This window comes from Cnephaeus nilssonii, assembly GCF_951640355.1.
Source record: "Cnephaeus nilssonii genome assembly, chromosome: 5".
Taxonomy (NCBI): Eukaryota; Metazoa; Chordata; class Mammalia; order Chiroptera; family Vespertilionidae; genus Cnephaeus; species Cnephaeus nilssonii.
Genome location: NC_137076.1, coordinates 31616738 through 31640959, shown reverse-complemented (window position 1 = coordinate 31640959; position 24222 = coordinate 31616738). Strand labels below are relative to the sequence as shown.

The 24222-nt window shown below is 51.3% G+C and overlaps 1 protein-coding gene across 2 annotated transcripts; it reads right to left on the bottom strand.

Annotated features, from left to right (window-relative positions):
* Nucleotides 1–24217, bottom strand: DAZAP1 (DAZ associated protein 1). 2 transcript variants are annotated; one of them, XM_079770131.1, is made up of 12 exons: nt 24010–24217; nt 16673–16713; nt 15233–15399; nt 14643–14708; nt 12655–12765; nt 11378–11426; nt 8239–8321; nt 5592–5745; nt 4462–4491; nt 4192–4332; nt 2818–2994; nt 1–955 (listed from the first exon to the last, which is right to left on the bottom strand). In XM_079770131.1, the coding sequence occupies exons 1-12, from the start codon at nt 24036–24038 to the stop codon at nt 783–785; spliced, it is 1221 nt and encodes a 406-aa protein (XP_079626257.1). In that variant the 5' UTR covers nt 24039–24217; the 3' UTR covers nt 1–782. The 2 variants fall into 2 exon arrangements, with proteins under 2 accessions (XP_079626257.1, XP_079626258.1); XM_079770132.1 differs by having other exon boundaries at nt 12655–12762.
* Nucleotides 24218–24222: the final 5 nt, after the last annotated feature.

The following is a 24222-nucleotide window of genomic DNA, read 5'->3' as shown; positions in this document are numbered from 1 at the left end:
TTCTAATCCAAACGCACTTCTCTTTATTCAAACCAGGGTCAAACTGGTCAGTGGGGATGCCCTGAAGCCACATGCGCGGGAAGTAGGCTGACAAGACCTCCTGGTCCTTGATGCAGTTGGACGCGGGGTGGTTGCCAGCCAAGCCAGGCGGGTGCAGCCCCCATGGTGCACTTGCAGACACCGCCAGGCAGATCAATCGACAAAAGCAAGGAATAAACAAAAACGAAACACACTCAGTAGATTGCTTTTTTAAGCTCCAGAGTTTCTGGACCAACGAGTCCCAACCCTCAAAGCCAGGAGTACGGGGACCAAAAATGCCCCTCACTTCCACCAGTGCCGACAGAAACCCTGTTTTAAATTAAAAAATAAGCCAGTATACATTGTAGAAAATTTATCTTAAAAATCTCACAATTTGTAAATGTATATTTTTTTCTTTAACATAAAAGTTTACAATATACGGTAAAACAAAAGGCTCAGGAAAATAATTTCAAAAAAAAAAAAAAGGAAGAAAAAGAAACCTGAAGTTTTGAATTAAAGCTGAAGACTTTTTAAAACCCTGTTGTTGAACCAGTGACTTTTTTTTTATTGTGCTGATGGGTTAGAGAAAGAAATATATTTAAAAACTTCAGTTCAGTCACCCACAGCCGCCTCCAAAAGCCTCACGTCTGCCCCTCCCCCCAAGGTTGAATCGCGATTTTTCTGCCAAGTTTGTGATTGTCACGAGTTCACAAGTTTCGAATCCTGGGTCTCAGCCATCTAGCCGCCTGCGTGGCACCAGCTAGCTAGCGTCGGTAGGGGTGGAATCCTTGAACATTGTGGTTCTGACCTCGTCCGAAGCCACTTCCACCAGCAGGGGGGCCCCCGGAGCCTGGCACTGAGGGGCCCCCATAGGAGGGGGGCTGCTGGCTGGGGTCTGAGAAACCCTGCCCAAAGCCGGCCAAGTCCTGTCCATAACCTGCGGGGAAAGAGTGCAATGAGTCGCCGGGGGAGCTGGTCCCACTAACAGGACCCAGGGTCCCACTCCCACCTGCTATCACTGGGCCCCCAGGAGCACGTGTCTCCAGAAAAGCCCACCCTAAAACCTAGCAGGACCCTGTCTCCACACGGAAAGAAGAGTCTATGAGACCTCGTGGACCCATGGTCTGTCCTGTCTGATCCTGGCCGACCCCCACTTGTCCCCAAAGACTTAGGGCGGGAGCCCTGGTGGCAGAGCTGAGGGTCAGGAGAGACCTTTGGGCTTGGAGACACATATCACCTGGCCCAGCTTGGCGGACCTTGGGTTCCTAGAAAGTCTGTTCTCGAGTACAATGCAGGGTGAGCTCAGGCATGACTTTCAGGATTTAAGGAAACATCTAATCTGCCCTAGCCTCCCTCCAGGATGCACCTCAGACCCCAGACGGTCCTCCCTCCAGAGTTGACCCAACCTGGAGGCTTCCATAACAATGGGAGTGGGCAGGGACTACATGCGGACCATTAGGCTTCAATGACTCCAGTTGGCTGCACCTGCAGAGCCCATCTGGGTGGGGCAAGTCCCTCTCTAAAAAGGACCCTGACCCTGTACTACTGGCCTTGGTGGGTATGAAGACACTTCTGGAATGAGGGGCAGCACTGTCCTCGCTCCCTGCCCACCCGGACCACACACTTTGGATGAAGGCCATCCCAGGGCCCCCGGATTCCCAATTGGGGGCACACTCGGAGGCAGAGCTCCTGGGTCGTGTCCCAGAGGGCAGTGTGGTTCCACCCCGCCCGGGACAGCAGAGGAGGCAACGTCCGGTGCCCGGGTGCAGGCAGGTGAGGACCGTGCATGAGGAGGCGCCACCTACCTAGGCCATATCACTGCTCAGCCTGACCATAAGAGTGTAAACAAAGTATGGGCCCGAAGCCCGCCGGGTCTTGAGAATAGGTACCCAGGCCTGGCGAGAGACGAGACCAGGGTGACTACCCCAGGGTGGTAGGGAGGGGACACACTCGAGATCATGTACACCCCCACCCAGGGCCGCTCACATGTCTGCCGCCAACACGTCCTGTTCCAGGCAGGGTCGAGAACCCACGTGCTCAGTGACCACAGCCCTGCAAGGCCCCGAAGGGAACAAGAGTGTACGATGCAGGGGTGCTGGGGGGCATCTGGTCAGCTGGCGGGACTGCATTTGAGGGTAAGAGTGGATTGACTTGCAGATATTGTGGTCTTGGGTGACACACAGTTCACACCAAACCATGGAAAACCAGGGGCTGAAACTCTCACAGGAGACCTGAATGCCATGGCCCCTCACGGCAGGCAGGGGACTGACCCCGGTGTGGGGAGAGACCCAAGGCCACACCCTGTCCTCACAGGAGTTCCCCCACTCAGCTGTCACCTTGCAGACCCGATTCAGAAGCACCTACTCCACGACCAGCCCCTCAAGTGAAGCACAAAGCCAACGCCAAAGCCGGTACCTGCCCCAGACCAGAGCAAGACCACCCAGCTGACACTCTTGCCTGCGCTCTGCACTCGGATAACCGAGGCACTGAAGGGACAAGCCTGCAGGGGATGTCCTCAGCCCAACAGCAATTGTAGCCCTCGCACCATTCTCCTAGGGGCCCAGTCATAGCCTGTTTTCCAAACCCATAGGCCTGGGATCACCTGCTGTGCAATCCATGCTTTTCTACGATTAGTGCCCTGGCAAAAACCCAAGCAACCAAAATCCTGCTTGACGCTTGCTTGTTCCTAGGTCACACGAACTCTCCAACAACTCCCATACCTCAGACCACCCGACCCAGAAACACTGGTGGGAAATCCACCTGTGAGGGAGGAAGTCAGGGGGAGGCATGGCCACTCACCATACTGACTGTAGGGGAAGTCTGGCTGTGCCGTTGGGGGCTTGCTCATATCCGGGGCAGCCTGAGAGGGAGGCGGCGGGAAGGCCAGAGGTGCTGCCCCAGGAGTGGCAGGTGGAGGGGGGACCCCTGGTGGCGCAAACTGATCTGGCGGTGGAGGTGGAGGCCCATAGCCAAAACCTGCAAACAAACAGGACAGAAAAACAGACACCATGCTTGCCCACGGCCCAGACACCAGGAACCTTCACAGGATTTCCATCTGAAACACATGAGTGGCCAGGCCCTGAGGATGAAGGGTAAGAGACCAGCATGAAAACTGTGGGCAGCTGGGACAGCGGGAGCTGAAGCAGGCCCAGGAACTAGGTGCCTGTGGGGGTGCTGGCTAGTAATTCACTGCTCAGGAATGCTCACTAGAAGGACAGAAGTCAACCATCCAACACAGTCCAATCCATGTGCTTTGAGAAGACAAAAGTCACACCCAATCCATGTTTCATCCTCAGGCTGCAGATAATGTTCCTATCCACCTCTTGTCTTGTTATAGCAGACACACCTTTTCTCTAAAGAGCCACAAGGCAAAGTCATCATGAGGCCCTGCTCCAGGCCACAGAACTGAATTGCCCAGTCCTCAGCCACTGGCCACTTGTAGTCACTGAGCCTACAAATGTGGCTGGTCCAACACTGCCCCCAAAATGACACACCTGGATCCCAAGGACTTATTAGTAAAAAGACTGTAGGACCCTTTATGTTGGTGAAATGATATATGGCCATCTGAGTTTTGTGAGGGGGATTCCTCTTTACTATGGAACCCAGCTCCTAGAGAGGGGGAGAGAGAATTGATGTGAGAAACATCAATCAGTTTTCTTCTGTATGTAACCCAACCGGGGATCAAACCCGTAACCCAGGTATGTGCTCCAACCGGGAATCAAACCAGCTACCTTTGGGTGTACAGGATGACAATCAACAAACCACTCCAGCCAGGCTAGGCTGCACCCTTTTGTTCTGAGGGTACTGATATCAGAGAACCCTAACCTTCCCAGTGAGTTGGATGCGCTACACCCCAATCTTCAACCACAAAGTAAAGCACAGAGGAAAGTGAATCAAGACCTGAAGCCCCTCAATTATGAATCACAGAGATTAGGTCTAGAGACCCATTCGAGGCATGACCATGAGGAAGAACAAGGTCTTTGTGCTGTGACAACTCATGCGGCCGGCTCATAAGGAGGCCAAAAGCCAACAAATATGGAGTCCACAAGGCCAGCCCATCCTTTTCCTCCAGACAGAGGAACCATGACAGACTTCCGACTGCACCCCCAGTGCGAGATCTAGGTAGTCTATAAAAGGTGTGCTGAAAAGACCTCCCATGGCCCCAGAACTTACTGAATTGTGGGGGGGCGCCGTAGCCCTGTGGGAAGCCCTGTGGAGGAGGGAACCCTCCAGGAGGGGTGGACACAATGTAAGAGGTGAATGGCGGGGGTGGTGGGGGAGCTCCTCTTCCCGCAGGGGGCGGTCCGTAGCCACCTGGAACACAGGACACAGGGTGAGGGAGAACATGGGACACACAACCCCCACATGCCCAGACCCAGGCCTGCCGGGGGCCCACTGCATTTGGGATATTGTCATCTTCCCGTTTCCAGAACAAAGACTTACCAATTGCCTGTCCTGCTGGCACCCACATTCCTAAACCAGAAAACAAAGATGCAGATTGGTGCTGTGTTAGACCAATGTCACCAACTGGATATCAAGCACTGCCCTGCCCTCGTACTCTCATAGCATGATTGCTATCATTGGTGGAACTCTCCTGGAGCCCCTCTCAACATGCCCTGTGATCCCAAGAACACCAGGTTTTGCTGTCCATGTCCTCTTCCACAGGGGATGATTCAGAGAAAAGCCATTGGGTCAATGGCCCTGGCTCTTAAACAGAACCGTCAAAAGGGATGGAGGAAACACCCACAGATCAGAGACTCAGGTGCATGTGTGGCATCTCAGGCCTGACTACTGGCCAAGCATGAGTCCTTCACCTGCTGGTGGATGAGCGTCCGGAATTAGTAGTTTACTGGAGCTGTTTCATTTTGCAATACAAGCAGGTTTTAAAAACGATAGCTCTGGAGAGAGCAGGGATAAAGCCTTGAAATGTGTAGATAGCTCTGCAAAATCAGGGGTGTTGGGTGCCCTGGGTACAGACAGGCCCACTTGGCCTCCATCTGCTCCTCTTGGGACGCTGCCACTTATTTGGGTTTCCAACAAGGAAGGAGGCTCCCAGATCCCACCCCAGGACTCCCCTCCCCAACCATCCTGCCAGGCTATCCTCAACTGCTCTCTGGACCACACACAGAGGACCCAACAGCCCAGCTGATGTCAGCCCAAAACCTGGGGAACAGAAAAGACCCAAAGAACCCAAGAAGCAGGAATCTCCTTCTAGCCAGGTGAAAACCTCACCTGCTGACCATCAGTCTCAAAACCCACCAGGTTATCCTGACCTGTCTGTGGAAGAACCTAAGTAAACCAAACCTAAGTAAACCACCCCAGACCACAAGGGCAAGGATGCTCACTGCAGCCCTGCTGGCCCAAACCCCAAACATGGACTTGGCCGGGACCCAAACACACCACCGAGGACCACACCACTCTTGAGAGGGACCTGGTAACAAGGCGGAACCCAGGGACCCAGGGCCCAGTTGAATAGGGAGCCCCACCTCTATCTGCATGAGCTTCCTCATGGCCCACCTCTGCGCTAAGTCTGGAGAAGTGGGTGCAGTAGCTTGTCCTGGAAAGAATCTTACCTTGTGGGCCATATCCTTGCTGCCACGTAGGTGGGGGCTGGCCTGCCCAGCCATTGGCGGCACTGGGCATGACGCGGCTGCCCCACTGGCTGGCCCCTGGCTGTCCAGGCACTTGACTTTTACTGTCGCGAGGTTCAGCCCGTTTAACCTCCACCTAGACAAACCGAGGTCTGGTTCAGGGGGACGCACGGGTCCCGGGCCCCTTCCCTTCAGACACACCCTCAGGTAACTTATGACTACACTTAGCATCTTATTATAACTTAAAACTAAATACTTAACTATATACCTTATTTAGGCCAGTAGCTTTCTCTTTAAAAAGTTTTTTTTTCCTGTTTTAATTATTATATTTAAAAAATGTTTCTCAGGTACAATAGATGTGACTGTGACATGCTAAGCCCTACGTGCTGCAGAGCAGGGACCCTTGAGCATTTTATGCATGACAAGGGTCTCTCAGTCAAGGTAAAAGAGCAGTGTCCTCTTTCAACAGCCTCATAAACCCGGGACAGAGACCAGGGCCATTCCAATAATCATAGCCCTGGGACCACTGAGTGGCAGGAGCCCGCCCCTGGCCGCATCATGGTGGTGGGGGATCTCTTGGGAGCCCACCCACCCTGCCTGCACCTTCAGCTCATACCTGAGAAACACAGTTGGTTTACTTAGGTTTTTAATTTAAAATGTCTAAAGGAAGATAAAGACTTACCTTCCCCAGGCTAACGCTTAAAAAATCTCAATTAACTCAAAATAATGTCAGAGGGAATGGATATGATAAAGAGCCTTACATTACATCTAACAAAAAGTAAACAAACATGCAATAAAATGGACATTTGGATCAGTAAGCAATCTTCATACTGTGTTGGGTCAGCAGCCCAGGACTCTTCCTCTTTGGACATGTCAGGAGCTACAGCCAGGGGAGAGGTCAGCATAGCAGGAAGTGGTGATTACCCCACTTATGCTGCTCATTGCCCGATGGCAAAAAGATGCCCCACTTCCAGAGTTGTCTCAGCATTTGAGAATCCTGAATTTTTTTCTTTTTGGATAAATTTTAGTAAGTGGGACAACAGATCCACATGGAGTCATACTTGGGGTCTTAGTCTGGTGAGCTAAATAACCATTATGTATCAGAATTCTGTCAGTGCTCCCTTAAAGCAGAGGCACAAAAGACCCCTCTCCCCTTCCTGATGCCTCAAGGCCACTCCTCTGATGGGAACAAAGTTCCCTTAGCTAAAGGTAACTGGGCAGCAGAACCAAGGGAGAGTCAAAGAGCTGAAGCTGAAGGGTCTTCACACTCTCCTTAAGGAAATTTGTCTCCTGCTTACAAAGGAAAGCAGCCCCTGTAATTAAAAAAGGTCCTTTACTCTCCTCCTATGGGAACTCAAAAGTCACTCTACTCTGGTTTTAATTAAAGTGGGACGGGAGCCTGTTAGTCGGAAATCCCCACTGAAGAACTGGTGGGGATTAGTGAAGGTGCTGTGACAGAAGCCAGACTCCAGCCGGCACGAGAAACCCTCTTAGTGTCAGCTCTGAGCAGTCCAGACTCAGATACCCTGCATCCCACAAGCAGGTGGCTGGCAGCCTGGAGCAGGGACAGATCGTGCACTTAGCAGACCTTTCTGCTCCTGAAGCAGCACCTCACTTCTTCCAAGTTTTAAATGTCACAGGACCTTCAACTATTGAATGTGGACTCCTCTGACCTCGTGTTCTTAACTGGTGTGTATCCTTGAAGTCCTTATGATGGTTTAAACTAAAAGCTTCAGTGAGTTTTGGAATGAGGTATGTGTCTCCCACTTAGTTGGGTTCAAATGGGATTAAGCCTGCAGGGAAACCTGGGCACCTGGCAAGTATGAACGGCTGCCCTGTTGAACATCAGGGAGCAGGCTACCTGGGCAGACCCCAGTGCCATGCTTCCTCCAGTATCTCAATCAGAAGGGCTGGGCATGCTGAACCGAATGAGGAGAAACTGGGAACACACACCAACGGGACCAATAGGACTGCCGCCGGGGTGCGCTGAGCAGGCTTTACAAGGACCCAAATAGGGATCCTACCAAAACGTGGGCCCCAGACTTTGCTAACTATAAGGAATCCCACACGACAGAATTTCTGCCAGTTACTCATTTTACTGTTAAGTTTTCCAAAAGCTCGAAGGGCCCAGACAAGTGAGTAGTTATGGGCCACTTTCTGACAGTACCTCCATGGCGGCAACACAGTATGAAGATGAAACAACCAGAGGTCACTTGACTGCATGGAGTTAAGTACTATCGAGAGCATGTGGTTGGTACCAGAGTTTCACAGTAAGTGACCCAATTAAAACAACCAATCCTTCAGGATGTTTACATTTCTCTGTTTTACACGAAACCTGTTCTCAAAGGTTGGCTGCCCATCGCGGGTTGGATGGAACAATTGGAATACAGTTCAGACATCTGAAGGAGTGGTCACTGGAACCAAGCCTGAGGCAACCCGCAATGTCACTGGAGGCCCACCGCCCACCACCCAACAAGTCTCCAGAGGTCCAGGTCCCACCCCACCATAGAGGGTCCCAGCACCTCTCACCCGGACCTTTTCTATGAAGGAAATTTTGTTTCCAGTGACATCCCTCAGTTGCCTGAGACTTGGTTTGGTCTTAAGGTAAAATAAAACTACAACTACACACTTTTTTGCCCATGATGTCGTGAAAATGCATGTTGACAGCCTGGTCCACTGATTGTTCGTCCTCGAAAGTAATAAATCCAAAACCTAGCCAACGACGAAGAGTGAATCAAGGTAGCAGGGTGTTGTGACACAAAACAGGATGATGAACAGTATTAGGGACGGGCCGAAGGATCAACCCAGGGCTTCAGCGAAGCAAGTGAGGGAGGGGGCTGCAGGCCTATCCAGCAAGTGAGGCAGGGGGACCCGCCGGACGCCTGGGCCCAGCTCGAGCTGGGGTTCCAACTGGTCACTTTGGAACAGCCAGGGCACCTCTTAGGGAGCAGCAGCCTGAACAGCCCAATAGCGAGGGCCATGAAACATGGCAGGGTATGCCGAGTTGGTGCTAGAACATTCTGTGGAAGATAAGTACAAGGCAGGGAGCAGTTGAGCACTCCGCCTCAGTCGCAGATATCCTGTGGATGCACTGTTGCTTCGCTGAAACCCAGGGTTCTCCCCCTCGGCTTGCAATGTGCTTTGCAGCTAGTGCTGACAGCAGCCATATATTGTCCTAGGCGTTAACAGTACGGTCTATACCACAGTTAGTGCCTCGCTAGGCTTATCCAACACCGTTGGGTAAGCCCAAGGAGTCCTGTCAAGGTCACATACGTATGTATACAGGTATCTATCTGCACACATCTATGTAATAAAATACACAAAGATACAGGCCACAGCGGGTTCCAGCAGGTCAACTCTGCTGTCAGCAGCAAGAGCAAGAGGCACCATGTCATCAAAGAAAATTTCAAACAGAAAATAATTTAGCATTTTCCAAATGCAAGGAAGTGGCAGTATAAACGAAGTTTGGTTGGTCTGGGTGAGCGCGACCACCCGGCTAACGTGGCGTGTCTGGTCCTCAGTCTATTGCCCTTGCTCCCGGGGCCCATCAGCTTTGAGCACAAAAGGACACATGGCAGACAGCTGCCAGGAGATCCCAAAGAACAAAATATGGGTGAGGGGAAGTGCCAAAGCCAAGAAGGGGCTGAAGATGGGCATGGGGAAGGGGCACAGGGACAGAGTTCTGTGGCAGAGGCGTGGAAGTAGGGGCAGGCCTGTGCTGGAGACCACCTGGGAAGATCACAGGTAAAATGGCAGTGGAAGGATGGAAACAGAGAGAAGGCAGCTCAGAAAGTCAGGTGACAGACTAGCAGGGTGGGGCGGCTGGGATGCAGGAGCCTTTGGTCTTGTTCTCTCCGCATATGCATGCACACAGAATCTACATGTGGCGTGTGAGAGAAGAAACGGAACCACGACAGCAAAATTGGAGAGGAGACAAAGCTGGTGGGAGGGTGGGGAGCTGGAGAAAGGGATGAGGAGCAAAGATAGAAGCAGGACTGAGTGGGCCAGAGGTCAGGGGTTGCCATCTGGCAGATACACGCAGAACCCCCGAGACAGGGACACTGTCTTAAACCAACAGGAGCGGGTGGGGGATGATTCAGAGCCATTGTGAAAGCTTCTGCAGAGTAAGGTAGGAAAGAGCTGTTTCTGGGACACCTGCAGACCAAGTGCTTCTCTGGGTGGTGCTCCTACCCTCTGCTTGCCTAGCGCTCACGGAAGCTCACGGGGACTCGCAGAGACCTACAAAGCCAGGTGGCTGAGGACGGTGTGCACCACAGGGGAACGCAGGACCAAGCCCAAAGTTCTCTCCCCACCAGCCTGTCCTGCTTGCACCCCCAACCCTGGGCCCAGGGTGAGGACCGCAGGTGGCCTGGGAGGGGGTGAGCGACCTGGGGAATCTAAAAGCAGCCTCGGGATCCCCATGTCCTAAGGCTTCACAAGATCAGAGGCAATGGTGAAACACAGCACGGGTGATAAACGCATATTACAAGGTAACATTTTCTCAGAGTGCAGGAGTATCTGAAACCACAGGGCTCGCGAGGTCCATTAGGGCACAAGAGGCGGTGACTCGTGGGTAAGGAGCCTGGGGCGGGACGTCTAGGGATGCGTCTGTGTCAAGAGGCGACATCACCACTGAGGAAGCGGCACAGAAACACACTGAAACTTCGTTTACACCCCACTGGAGCAAAGCCCGCTCCCTCCTCTGACTGCAGGATGGCCTGTACCTGTGTGATATAATTTAGCACCTGGAGAAGAGAAATCTAAAGAGAGATCGTTAATCACAAAAATTCACAGAGAGAAAGGAAAACAACTTACTTAATATTACTATATTTACTATGGAACACTTAATATGTCACTAAGCATGTACGTCTATGTTAAAATTAAGACTATGACTTAACAGCTTAATCAACATGAAGGGAGGAGACATTACTTAATCATGGAGTAAGAGGATGGAAGTTCAAATGGCAAACTATTCTCCAGCATGGCGGGCGCATGCTGCGGACGGCAGCCCAGCGCTCTAGGGGTCTCCGCAGGGCAGGGGCTGTAGGGCCTGGACCGGCAGATCAGCTCCTGGCCAGGGCCCAAAGCAGCTGATGAAACAAAACAGATGGGCAGGGACAAAGAGCAGCAGCCACACAAAAAACAAACAAAAAAAAATAAAACCACCAAACCCAAAGGGCATGGATGTCATGTGCTGGCTGGCCCAGGCCAGACGTGCAAGGGTGGGCTGCCCTGGAGGGGATGTGCCCTTCCTCCCACCAGCCCCATTGACTGAGGAGAAAAATAAGAAAAACAGGAAAAAAGCATGAGGTGAATAAGGGAAACTCCACATTCAAGCTGAGCTGTAGCAGATCTGGCCTGACAACATGAAATGAGACTTCTGACTACACTGGCATGAACTGAAGGCAGGAGACAAACTACACTGGCATGAGCTGAAGGCAGGAGACAGTCTTAACTAAGGAAGGTCACAATGGAAAAGGACACAAGTCTTTCAATGCACATTAAAGAACAGAAACCATGTTCAAATTCATGTCAAGTTGTAAAAACTTTAAAAGAATGAGCCAAAAAAAAAAAAAAAAAAAAAAGACAGTAATGTCTGACCTTGGGGAGCACAGACAAGCTGGGGGCTGCACAGGAAGAGCCTACGTTTTAATCGTTTGTCTCCAAACCACCCTTTACTGAGACAATGCTTGCTACAACCACCACCTAATTGTGAGATAGTTTGCCATCTGAGGGGGAAGGTCAAGGACAAACTCCATCTCTTTTACCTCGAGGCCTCTGCTTTTCTGCGTCGTAGATCATGACCACTTCTGTGACCTGTAAGAGAAAACAGCTGTTTGAGGAGCTGGATGCCACAGTGCCTATGAGCACCTCTGGCTAGGACAGAAGTCCTAAGCCAAATGCCTGCTGGGAAGTCTCCAGTCTTGGGAGTCCTGAGGCAAAAGGCTGCCTTCCAGAGAATGATGGTCCAAGACTCATGAGGCCAGAGGCCCAGGCCACCACTCCATAGGGGAGTTGACAGCCAGGAGACTCATAGGGCATCCTCCCTATTCAAAATGCTAGGATGGAATGACCCAGAGCACTGGTGCTCCAGGACCTCCCTTGGTCAGTGGCCTGGTTGTCCTGCTGATCCAGCCCTCATTGCCCTCCCCCCCACCACTACTCCACTCAATAAGTATGTCCCTCATCATGTGCTCTGGCACTCCTAAACCCTGGCCACTCAGCCCTCACACACTCAATACCTGACAAACACAATACAGCAGCAGGCGGGGCCACACCACTGACAGGGCATTTGAGCAACAGGGGCCTGTGCAATGGCCCCATGCACACTTGCACCCTAGCCCAGTTTTTCCCTCTGCTGGCCCCATTAGAACTGAGTTCCCTGTATGACCCTGATTAACTCTAACCCCCATGAGATTCTAAAGGATTTTAACCTCTTCCAAAAAACAGGATCATCCCTGGGGGAAGGTCTGTACCATAGAGTTAACAATGAGCAGGACACAGAGCCAAACATATCCTGTGAAGCCTGGCAGCCTGGAGGTCAGTGAGAACTGCCAGAGGAAGCAATGGGGTTGGGCCACGATCCCCATATAGTGAGGCTCATGCTGCTAGTACAAGAACCTGGGAATGGTCTCCACTCTGGAACTCCTCCACCAGGCCAGGACCCCCTTGGCTGCAGCTATCAGGGGTGGGCACCATGTTTCGGATCCTGGGCAGGAGGAGCTAGCTGGAGGTCCCAGGTGAACCTGATCTGGAACACACCTTCCTGTCATTGAGGGACAGAAGGCTGGCTTCTCCCCAACACTCCCTAGTGCCTTACAACCAACTGGAAAGCCTCCTGGATGCCGGCCTGGCCAGTTTACATCTGCCTGGAAAAGACGTGACTACTCTCCTGGATGGTAAATGGCCATGAAGGGAAAGGATGGGCTCTGGTTGCTCTGTTCTGGGGGCGTGCAGGGCAAGAGGGCAGAGCCACCAAGCCCACTCCAACTAGGCCAAGTTGAGCAGCTGCTGCCTGGATGCTGCTGGTGCAGGAACAACTCACCACTCCGAATTTCTTGAAGTATTCCCTGAGCTCTGTCTCACCACAATTGTGAGGAATTCCACCAACAAATATCTTATTTGATTTACTGTTATCGTTCCTGGATCCTTTCTGCTGTGTCAAGAAAGAAAAGTTGGTTAGACCATGTGGGGAGCCCTAGCACGACCCCCAGGGTTGTAAGTAAGTGTCTGCACGGGTTTGAGAGCCACTAAAGCCACCGGACACTCTGAAAGTTCCAGGGAGTCCAAAGAGAACCAAGAACAGCATTTTCCCAGAGACCCAAGACGACCGAGTCCAGTACTATGGTAGCGCTATTTCAAATGCATTTTAAAGTTGACTGTAGTACTGTGTTCAAATATTCTGAACTACAACAGTTACCGAACTTAAAGGTCTACACTGTGAAACAAAGGATTTCAGGACAGTAAGGAAGATACCTGGGGCCTCCATAATTAATACTGGTTTTCAGATGGTGATTGAGGGACAGAAGGCTGGCTTCTCCCCAAGTGCCTTACAACCAACTGGAAAGCCTCCTGGATGCCAGCCTGGCCAGTTTACATCTGCCTGGAAAAGACGTGACTACTCTCCTGGATGGTAAATGGCTGGTTTTCAGATGGTGATTTTCAATCTGTTGACCAAAACCTCAGCTCCTGCCCTGAAATGCTGCCACTCCGAACCCCCTCCACTCCTAATACGCCTTCTTTCTACTCAAGGAGCTTATGGGTTAATTCGTCCCAACGGCTCTTGATTAGCAATTTTGGGGATGAGTGAGGGTTCCACAGGTATGCAGATTATGGCCTGTGCCTATTCTGTCTTAAGAAAGCTGCCAAGAGACTAAAGGACCGTTAATAACCAAAGGTAATCTGAACCCTGATTCGAGTTCAGTCTGAAAAACTGTGAAGGTCATCTGTAAGACAGTCATAGAAATATGAGCATGGCAGTGTGGACATGGGTGACATCTTAGGCATCTTAGTTGACGGGATGGGGATTCTGTGGGAGGCTGGATTTTTAAGAGATGCATGCTCCAGAATTTAGGAGTGGTTTATGCAGACAGAGATGAATATTAATATAGATAACTGGAAAATAATAAAAACTGATTAATCTAGTTTTCTGTAATTTGTAAACTTTTCTAATAGAAATTTGGAAAAATAAAAATGGTTTCAAGGGTCTGAGGCTCCTACCAGCAGCAGCTGGGATCCTGCTAGAAATGCAGATCTCAAGCCTCCACTTAGATCAGACACTTGTGTGTGGAGCCTGTGTGCAGCTTCTCAACAGCCTCCAGCCCAGTTCTGTTCAGTAGGGCTTTCTAAGAGGACGGAAGCATTCTGAGTGACAGCCTTCTCTGAGAACTGCTGGGTGGTGGAAGGGAAGATGTGGGCGGTGAGTGACAAAGGACAGGTCTGTTCCAGCTGACCCAGCACCAGGGGCCACACACAGCTCAGAGAATCTCCAGGAGTCACCACACTGGCCGTTCAAGCAACCAGCCACCAGGTTTGTGTCTGGAGAGGAGCGGCTGCAGAGCTGGGAGGTGGAAGTCTCAGAGTTAAGGATGACCAGGCCACCAAGTAGAGAGGAGTGAGGGAGTGGGGAAAAAAGTTCCTCTCGGCCCTTTTGGCAGGCTGAGAGTACTTGGGGCAGATAAAAGCAGACGGCTCCGATGATAAACAGGTGTGAGCTGTCATTTTTTTTTAAAGTAGACTAATCGAAATTCTCTTCTTGGCTACAAGATAAAAAAAAATTTTAAGTGTTGAATAAATCTGAGCAATTTTCAGCTGGTCAAGTGTCAAAGATGACCTTCAGTCACTTCTAATCTTAATAAGCAAAAATTCCAGATCAAAGACACGTTTGTCTAACCATGATGCTGTACATCTGAAACTAATATAGAATAATATAGAATGTAAACTGTAATTGGAAACAAAGAAACAAACAACAAAGGCACATGTGTCCTTTAAACTGGCTGTTGAACATGCAAGGTTGCCCACCCAGCCCCTTACCCAGCCTTCTTTTGGCCGCGTCCTCTCTGGCTGCATTCCCCGAGGTGTACATGGCTTTGGGTCGATCTGTAGGAAGTTTCAAATGAGCCAGTTGTAAATATGAGGTTCTTTTCTCTAGAAAAGAAGGTGTCAACAACAGCAGCCAATAGCACAGCACACTAGCACTTGCAATCAATTCACACCATGTCCATATCCATACCCTACTCCAACCTCCAGTCTGAATAGAGAGCCTTAATCCTTTTATTTTTTTAAAAAAATACTTTTATTGATTAGAGAGAGGGAGAGAGATATATAAACATCAATGATGAAAAAGAATCATTGATTGGCTGCCTCCTGCACGTCCCACACTGGGGATCGAGCCCACAACCCAGGCATGTGCCCTTGACTGGAATTGAACCTTGGACCCTTCAGTCCGAAGTCTGGCGCTCTAGCCTCTGAGCCAAACCGGCTAGGGTGAGCCTTAGTCCTTTTAGATCAACCCCATAGAAAAGAGTCTTTCACATAAACATCTACAAAAGCTCAAGGAACCCAGTGAGCTGAAGGAAAATGACAGAGAAAGGGGCAAGGACCTCAGCTGCAGCAGGACTTACATTTCGACCATCCAGTGTGTGTGGTCTGCTGGCCAGCACTGTGCCCACACAGTTCGGGTCCTTAAACTTGACAAACCCGAAGCCTCGAGACTGGTTGGTTGTCTTATCTTTCATGATCACACAGTCCACAACTTCTCCATACTGGGAGAAGTAGCTGCGAAGAGTCTCTGCTCAGAGATCAGGACAGAAACAGATACACACACCAGAGCGTTAAGCACAGCATCACAGCTGGCATGCAAACATACACACGCACACACGTGCAAGTGCTGCTCTTTTTTGATTCATCAGCCTAACCTGGAAAGTAACTAGCCACTTTTTTTTCAAATCTCATTTTACTTGACTTTTTATTTTATTATTTTTAAAATCTTTATTGTTCAAAGTATTACACGTTCCCCTTTTCCCCCATTGACCCCTTCTAGCCTGCCCCCTACAACTAGCCACTTTTAAAATACATATATATTTTTATTGATTTCAGAGAGGGGGTGGTGGAGAGAAACATCAATGATGCCAGAGAATCACTGATCAGTTGACTCCTGCACACCCCCACAGGTTGAATCTGCAACCGGGATATGTGCCCTGACCAGGAATCACACTGTGACATCACAGTTCATAGGTCAATGCTCAACCACTGAGCCACACCAGCTGAACCAACTAGCCACTTTTACTTATTTATTTATTTAAATATATTTTATTGATTTTTTTATAGAGAGGAAGGGAGAGGGACAGAGAGTCAGAAACATTGATGGGAGAGAAACATCAATCAGTTGCCTCCTGCACGCCCCCCACTGGGGATGTGCCCGAAACCAAGGTACATGCCCTTGACTGGAATCGAACCTGGGACCCTTCAGTCCAAAGGCCGAGGCTCCATCCACTGAGCCAAACCGGTCAGGGCAACAACTAGCCACTTTTAAACTGACTCATCAACTAGTTTGGGGGCAGAGGAGGAGGATAAAGGATAGGAAACACATGAGGAAGAAGACATGTGGAGTACATTATGTCTTCTTATAAACTAGAAATGCTGCAACTGAGCATGGTTTTGACAAAGGCATTCAGGATGAAGGCCACTTGACAACCAGCTTCTTCCTGCTACATCTGAACTCAGTGACCATGGGCAAAGCCCTAGCCACCGCACTTTGCATGCTAACAGTCCTCCTACCTCCAGAACCTATCTCAGCCTTGAGCTAGGAAGCTCCAGTCTAATTTCTCCCTCAATACTGCTGTGAAACATCAGGACGAAATTAACCTTTTCAAAGCCAATATTGCATTCCCTCTGCCCCCTGCTAATGCCCAATCAAATGCCCTTTTACCCCAGAAATCAAAACAATAAATCAATGAAGAATTAAAGAAACCTGAGGTAGTTGCAAGAGACGAATTCACAACACAACTTGAAGACCAAGGTCAGCCTGCCTGCAACGCCTGGCATTCAGCCATGGCACCTACCTTGGGTGGTGCTCCAGTCAAGACCGCCCACGAAGAGCTTCCTGCAATTCAACAAGAAGACATTTAGGGTCAAATGGTTCTTGCCTTAAAGATGCTGCCCATCTGATCCATCCCAAGACAGTAATCCACACCACAGAAGTTCACACAAACATGCTGATGTTGTCACAGTCATGGCCATGGCGCACAACAGCCACGGCCATCACCTGGCCTCACTGACTACAGATATGAAAAATTACTCTAAGACTTGCCAACACGGTAGGGTGAGTGTTATAATGTAGTAAAGACAATATGTCCAGAATTGTACATGCACGTGGACAACAACCACAGCAAGTCCCTCCTCTAACACTCTTGAAATATTGTTTACTTGCAATCAAGACCTGAGATCACAGAGGACAAACCAGAATGACAGCAGGGGTAGGGGAAAGCCTCAGACACTCACCATGTGATCACGAGCCAGGACCCACAAATCATTAGAAAGATCCCCAGAGCTCCAGACCCAGCACTGGAGTCCTAGCCCACATTCCCCCACTCCAGGGTAGCCTGGGTTATACTTTCAAACAGTCATACTAGAACTTTCAGGAGGAACCCCACACTGTCCCTGCAGCCTACCTGCCTTGTGTCTGCACAGCCCTCAGCAGGTTCAGAAACCAGAGCCCCCCTACTACCCTCAGGGAGGGCTCCACACTGCTAGGACTCAACAAGGGAGGGCTGTGGCAGCGCCTGCCTTTTCCACCTCTCACACAGCCCTCCAACTGGCTGGACCTGGAGTGAACCAAGGTGCTGCAACTGTTCCAGCTTTCACAAGGGACTATGCTCACCTTCCTCACCCTCAGCATCCTTCTGTATCATTCTAGCCTCCCAAAGCCCTGGAGACAGGTATGACAGAGGAGGCAGGGAGAGAGGGCTCCAGCAGCAGTGGTGGCAGCTCTCCATCATTCTTGTTTCACCCAGGAAAAGGGGACACTACCACTTTCATCCTCGGAGCTGGACCTAAACACTAACTGGCGGGTCTTCAGATGCTGGCAGGGGGCCCAGGCCCAGTTCCCACCTGAGACACAAGGACCCTGCAAGGCTGATAACACTACTGCCTCCTGAGCAACCAAGAGAGTCATCTGACAGGGAGCTTTGCCCTCCTCCTAATAGAGCCCTCAAGGTAACAGGCACACCTGTCACCTCTGCTCCATCTGGTGACTTAAGCCTCAGCGTGCCAGTCACTGGCAAAATGCCTGTGACAGCAGGACTGTCAGGGGCTTCTTCCAATCTGCCTTTCCTCTAAGGAAGGGCAATTTATATTTAGTGTGTGAGAAACAATTTCCCATAACCAGACAGGTACCCACTACCATCCTCAAAATGCTAACAAATAGGCCACCACCGGTCCCTAGTTGGGGAGGGCTAGAAGGGGACTCAGGATGCATCTGGCCATAGATGTGCTTCCAGCATCTTAGAAAGGGAGCTTGGTAAAAACAGGTTTCAGGGAACATGCTGACCAACCAGCAGCGAGGCTCACATTTAGACCTCATTAACTTAAAACCATGTCGCAGGCCACCTGCCTTCCAACAATTGGGGGTGCGGGGTGAGTGCCTCCATCTGTGCCCCACTCCCCAAGGGCTGGCCAGGCACTGCCCAAAGCAAGCTGTGACTCAAGCCAAGCCTCACTCAGCATGCCCAACCCCTTGAGGCCTGGAACCCAGTAGGGCAGTGATGGGCAACCTTTTGAGCTTGGTGTGTCAAACTTCGCCAAAAAACTGAGCATAACTCGGGTAGTGTGTCACTTTGAGGAAAAAACATTATTTCGCAAATGTTTCAGTCTCGGCATGCGGCCGCCTCAGCGGCCGCGTGTCATCAGAAATGGCTACGCGTGTCAGTGCTGACACACGTGTCATAGGTTCGCCATCACTGCAGTAGGGGCACAGGGCCTCGAATGACAAGGGCCAGAGGCTGGCTAGCACTGCTAACTAACTGCCTGTTTGCCCAGTCCTTTGAAACAAGAACCAAAGGTTTGCTATGGAAAAGCAGCTTCATGCAGGAAAGAGATCTCAAGAATTAAAAAAAAAAAAAAAATTAAAACAAAACCCAATTCACTTAGAGAACACCAGCTTCTATTTAGCATTGCATCCACCAAAACAGTAAAGTAATAAACTGTTGCCCATCCAAGAACCCCAACCTCCACTGCCCACCCGTAGAGGAGGAACCCGCCAGACCAGTCCAGGTTCCAGCCTTCACTTAAATTTCAAAATTAGGCATTAAGGGGGAAAAACTAGAAATGCCATCACCCACACAACTGACAGAACTTGCATCTGCTCTGTGGATGGATAATAACATAACATCAATACTGTGCTTTCCAATTTTATCACTGTGCTGTGTGCACTTAAGAGAATGTCTCTGTTCTTAAAAATGAAACACATGGACAGGTCTACACAAAGGGGCATCATGGTACCACTTCCTTTTTAATACTTCACAACGGGGCAGAATGTTAGCCCCTGGAGAGTCTGGCTGGATAAAGAATATTGGGAACTTTTGTTACTAATCTGTAACCATTCTGTAAATCTGAAGTTATGAGATTACAAATTAGGAAATTCTCATTATTGAGTAAATGCCAGGATTTAGAAACAACCATCCCGTCACGTCACGTAGGCTGAGACACTCAGCAAGAGGCGCCTCTTATATGACCATCATCAGCTTATGCAGAGGGAAGAACACGGCAAGCCTCCATGTGGGGCAGCGTTGTGCTGCACACTTTGAGTGTTTCCACTTCCTTTCCTCATGCTCTGAGGGCACACTCTCGTGGTCTGCACACGGAAGGCTCCACAAGGTCCTGGGAGGCCAGTTGACTGTGGTGACAGGGACCTTTCTAGAGCCCCAGCACAAAGCCCCAACCTCTGAGCCTCAGTTTTTGTAATCAATGAAATGAAAAGGGCTCTGGGTGCCCACCTCACAGGGCAAGTGAGAAACAGGCAACCCAGCACCCCAGAGACTAAGGTCCCCACAGGATGAGCCCAGACACAGCTCCCCCTGCCCAGGAAGCATGACCATCCCTCGTCAACACTGACATGCAGCCCTGGCACCAGTGGGAACCCTGTTCAACCCACCGGCTGTCCGGGGGCAGCCCAGACAAACTCACTTGGCACCATGTGACTCTCAGGAGTAGATGGGCCTGTACACATGGGACTCTGCAGATTAAGGGATTAGCCAACCATGCTGGCTCCCCTTCTCCAGCCCTTCCCTGCTCTGAAGGGTATCATTACTCAGCTGAAACTGGATGTCAGGGCCCCATAGACCCTGCACTCCCCAAACCCACATGCAGACTTCCTGGCTCTATCAGGCCCTCCCAGAACAAAAGTCTGGTTCCCAAGAGGGAAGTAGACACCACCAGCAGCTGGGTGATCTGAGAGAGGTTGTATATGATCAGCACATTCACTCTGAGGGCCTACACCTCAAGAGGGGGCTGGTGGCTTCCTCCTGGAAGGGGCTCTGCACAAGTGACTGAGGACCAGGCTCCGGTTAATATTCCCATTGAATGTTTTTGGAGGACTACCCTGCTCTTGCTCTGTGGACTTCAGGGCAACCTTGTAGTTTTGGCACCAGGAAGTCAGTCTTCAGTGGCTCCCCCTGGCTGGGACCGACCACTGTGGGCTCTGCCCTGGAAGCATATTGGCAGGCTCTGGAAAGTTCCATCCCGCTTAGTAAGAAAGCCACCCATAGGCAGCAGGGGGCAGAGGCAGAGGGCCTGGATCAGTCAGTTGTTGGGCAATTGACCACTTCTTCTTAGAAAGCATCCAACCCAGAGCCTATGTTTGCACCTTTCTGGTCTCTAGTGGGGACACATTAGGACTCCTTAAGTCTGTCCTAGTTGCCCTGCAGGAGGCAGGCAGCCCTGGCCCATGGGCCTCACTCCAAAGCCCACCCTATGCCAGCCCCTGCCCTCTACACTCAGGCTTCCTTCCTGCCAGCAGGGAAGAGCACCCCCTCCCAGATGACTATGGGGGCTGTGTGACACGAGAAAACCTCAGGACTAACTGTGCCGAACAGTAAGAGGAGCCCCTCCACTGCCCTATTCCATACAGGACCAATGTCCTCCCCAAATCATGACCTCTCTGAAGCAAACCGAACAATGACTCTCCCACATCATGGGGCCATCAGCACCAACAGGCATTTACAAGTATAATCCACTGCTCCCACCCTCCCAGGCCTTAACTCAGGGGTATCCTGCTTCCAAAGTCTCTCCAACAAAATATTCCAGAAACACCAAGAAGGACTCAAGCACTCCGCCTTGGGACCACTCCACATGCCATCACTCAGCCAGTGCCAGGCTGCAGACCACTGAGGTCACCCATTTGCAGCCTCTCTGGGTGAGCAACCGTGGGCTCACCCCACATCCCCAGTCTTTCCTTGAAGTGATCCCAATGCAGCATCCTTCCTTTCCTTGCAACTCTGCCCTCAATGACATGTAGGTGTCCCGTCTTACCAGTCCCCAGTTATGCAAATAGGACCACGTGTGCCAGATAAAATCTTCCTCACTTTTCTCCAGTTCCTGACACAGTTTGGCTGGATGGAACAAAGTGCCTCTGGATGCCTCTATCTGTAAAGGGAGAGCCCTCCCCCAGCACCCAGGAACATCAAGATGGCAGGCACCCTCAGATGTACACCCACAGACCCCAAGGGAGAATCTGAATCAAAGGACCTTTCTTTAAGTTGACTTTCCAAGGTTGTGGCAGGGGAAGGAGGACCTCAGCCCTGTCTGCTCAGCAGGATCCCCAGCAATAGCAATATGAGTGCCTGTCACTGCAAGGAATTCCTCAGAAGAGAGGACATCTGGCCATCCATACATCAGCTACACAGGGCCATAGGTGACCACAGGTGACACCCACTATTCCTGTCAAACTTCTATCCTCAAGATCTAGCCCTTGCTCTGCTCTAGCTGACTGTGACAATCAGGACTCTAAAAAAATTAAGTAAAGCCAGTGGTCTCACCCAACTTCCATTCTCCCATCAGATTTCATGCTGAATTCTTAGCCAGCTCAGGTAGTCAAGAACCAGAGCAGCTCTTCCTTCAAAGACAAATTCAGTACAGACCAGGAAGGAAAGGTGCCTCAGGCATCCACACATTTCCTGAGGCCTCCACAGTGTACCCACACATGTAGGTCTGTCAAGGAAAGGGAGTGGCCCCTCCTACTGTCAAGTACTCCCTAGGGAGCTACTGGAGTGGTGACCAGACACCAAAGCAAAGGAGGTCGGAGGTGAGGGTGGCTGTTACCAGATATCATTCAGACCTGCCATATCCTGATAATGTCTGCCCTCACTTGGATCAGAGCACAACCTCCCACATGGTAACCACTCCAAAGTCGCAACCATGGTCCCCTCACAGGAAATTGCAAGAGGGCCCATTGCCAAGGAGCCTGGTTAGCACAGTTACATAGCAAGGTCAAAATGGACCTGGGATGCCACATCCAACGAAAACAAGGTTCCTATATAAAATAGAAACTTGTTAGTACTTTTTGGCAACAGATTTTTACTTGCAAAACAATAAACGTTTCTGCGACGCCTGTGATTTACAACTTTAAAACTCAGGCTGTTGGGCAGATTCACCAGAGTGGAAGGCAAACATGGCCAAGCAGGCCCTAGTCTGAATTCTGGTTCTGTAGCCATCCCAAGCTGCCCGAAGGTCTGGAGAGTCCAGACCCAGGCTGGGACCGAAGAGTTGGGACAAGTTGCAGGGGTGAAATGCCTGGCATCCCTGTCTCCTCATGGGCATACTTGAGGGACAGCCCTCATGATCTCCAGGCTTCTCCCTTCCCTAACCTTCACCTCTGCTGTCTAGGTGAGAAAGAAAGGCAGCCCAGGCTTGAAGACCCCTGTACTCTGGAAAGACATGTGCATGTGGATGTGGATATGGTAAGCCTGCTAACTCTCTCCCCACCTCCTAGTTTCCTGTTAAAAGTGCTGCAACTTTTCATTTACAGAACACAGTCTTCTAGTGCCTGGCAGGGTTCAAACATACACACACACACACACAGCTGTGAGCTAAGTACTTTCCTCCAGGGTCCAGTAAACGGAATAAGGTTTTGGGGAGTGGGGAGCCCACAAAATGCATTTTACATCCAAGGTGTTCCCAGTGGCTGGAGCCAGATGAGGGCCTGGTGATGCCAGCCTCCCACCAGCAAACAATGACTGACTCACCAAATCAATTACTTTGTAAACACCACATCTATTCAAAGCTCAGGGCACCAAGAAATATACACATGGCCAGGGAAAAGCAGCACACACTGTTTTGCCATCTTCTTCAGAGAAGAATCTAACTGTAAAATTATGCTGGTGCAGTGGGAGCTGGTATCTGCATAGAAAACTGGAGCAATTCCCTCCACTAGGGCAGAACCGCATTTTCTAGCTCCTTTGGGATGGCTTCTCGGATCTCATCTTGTGCAGCATTAGGCAAGGTTATAATTAAGGGGAAACTTAGCTGTAATAAACCTGCTCTGATAGCAGCGCCAAAAGGAAGACCTCAGAATCAAGGCTTTCTGCCCACCCGTCCGAGTTTTCCTTTTTCTTTATTTTAAATACACCCCTGGAGAGTGTCGGTGGGGGGCTGAGCGAAAAGGGGTTCCATCTGCATAAAAACAAGTCATAGACGCGATGGTTGCGCTGACCGGCCCCCGTGACCTTGGCCCGAGGGTCCTCTGTTTATGACCCTTCCTTGTTCTTAGCATTTGGGGGAGATAAGAGTGAAAAGGGTGCGATGCCGCCCAGAGTGTCTGATGGGAGAAGTTGGGCGGCTGCAGAACTGGAGCCCCCAGTCGGGCCCGCCACGTGCGCTGACCCACCAAGTTTGTGCGCGGACTGGGGGCGCCGCGAAACCCTCCAGGTTCTTGTTCCGGTACTCCAGGAGAAACACCGGCACAGGGGCGCCTGGGGCACCCAGGAACGTACAGATTCCGGTTTGGAGTCTCCCAGCGGGAAATCCAGGCATGGAGGGAGACGGGGAGCCTCAGAACCTCCAGGTTCACGCTCGGGGTACCCCATGGTAAACTCGGGCACGGCGGTAGCAGGCCCCGCCGGTGCCCCCTAGGCTCCCATTCGGGAGTCCCCCAGCGGGAAACGGGCGCGGCGACGGCGGCGTGGACTCCCCCCCCCCCCGCCCCTCTAGGCTCCTGTTCGGGGTCCTCCCGGGCCAAGAAACAGCGGGGACCCTCAGAACCCTCAGGTTCCCACTCGGGGTCCCCCTCCCCCGGCTAGGAAGCGGCAGGATCCCGGGCTGCGGCCCCGCGGCGTGACCTTGACGGGCCAGGCGGCGTCTGGGAGGGGGCCGGCCGACGCTGCTGAGCGGCCCGGCGAGTCCTCACCCTATCTCGTCGGCGCCCGAGTTGTTCATGGCGGCGGCGGCGGCGGCGCTCGGCGTCCCGGGCCCCCTGGCTCGCTCCCGCCTCCGGAAGGTCACTGGCCCCGGCGCCCTCCCCACAGCAGCGGCCCGGATCTGCGCAACGGCGGCGGCCGCGCTGCCTCCTCCCCTCAGCGCCAACCCAACAGTCACCGCGCGCCCCCGCGCCCGCGCCGCC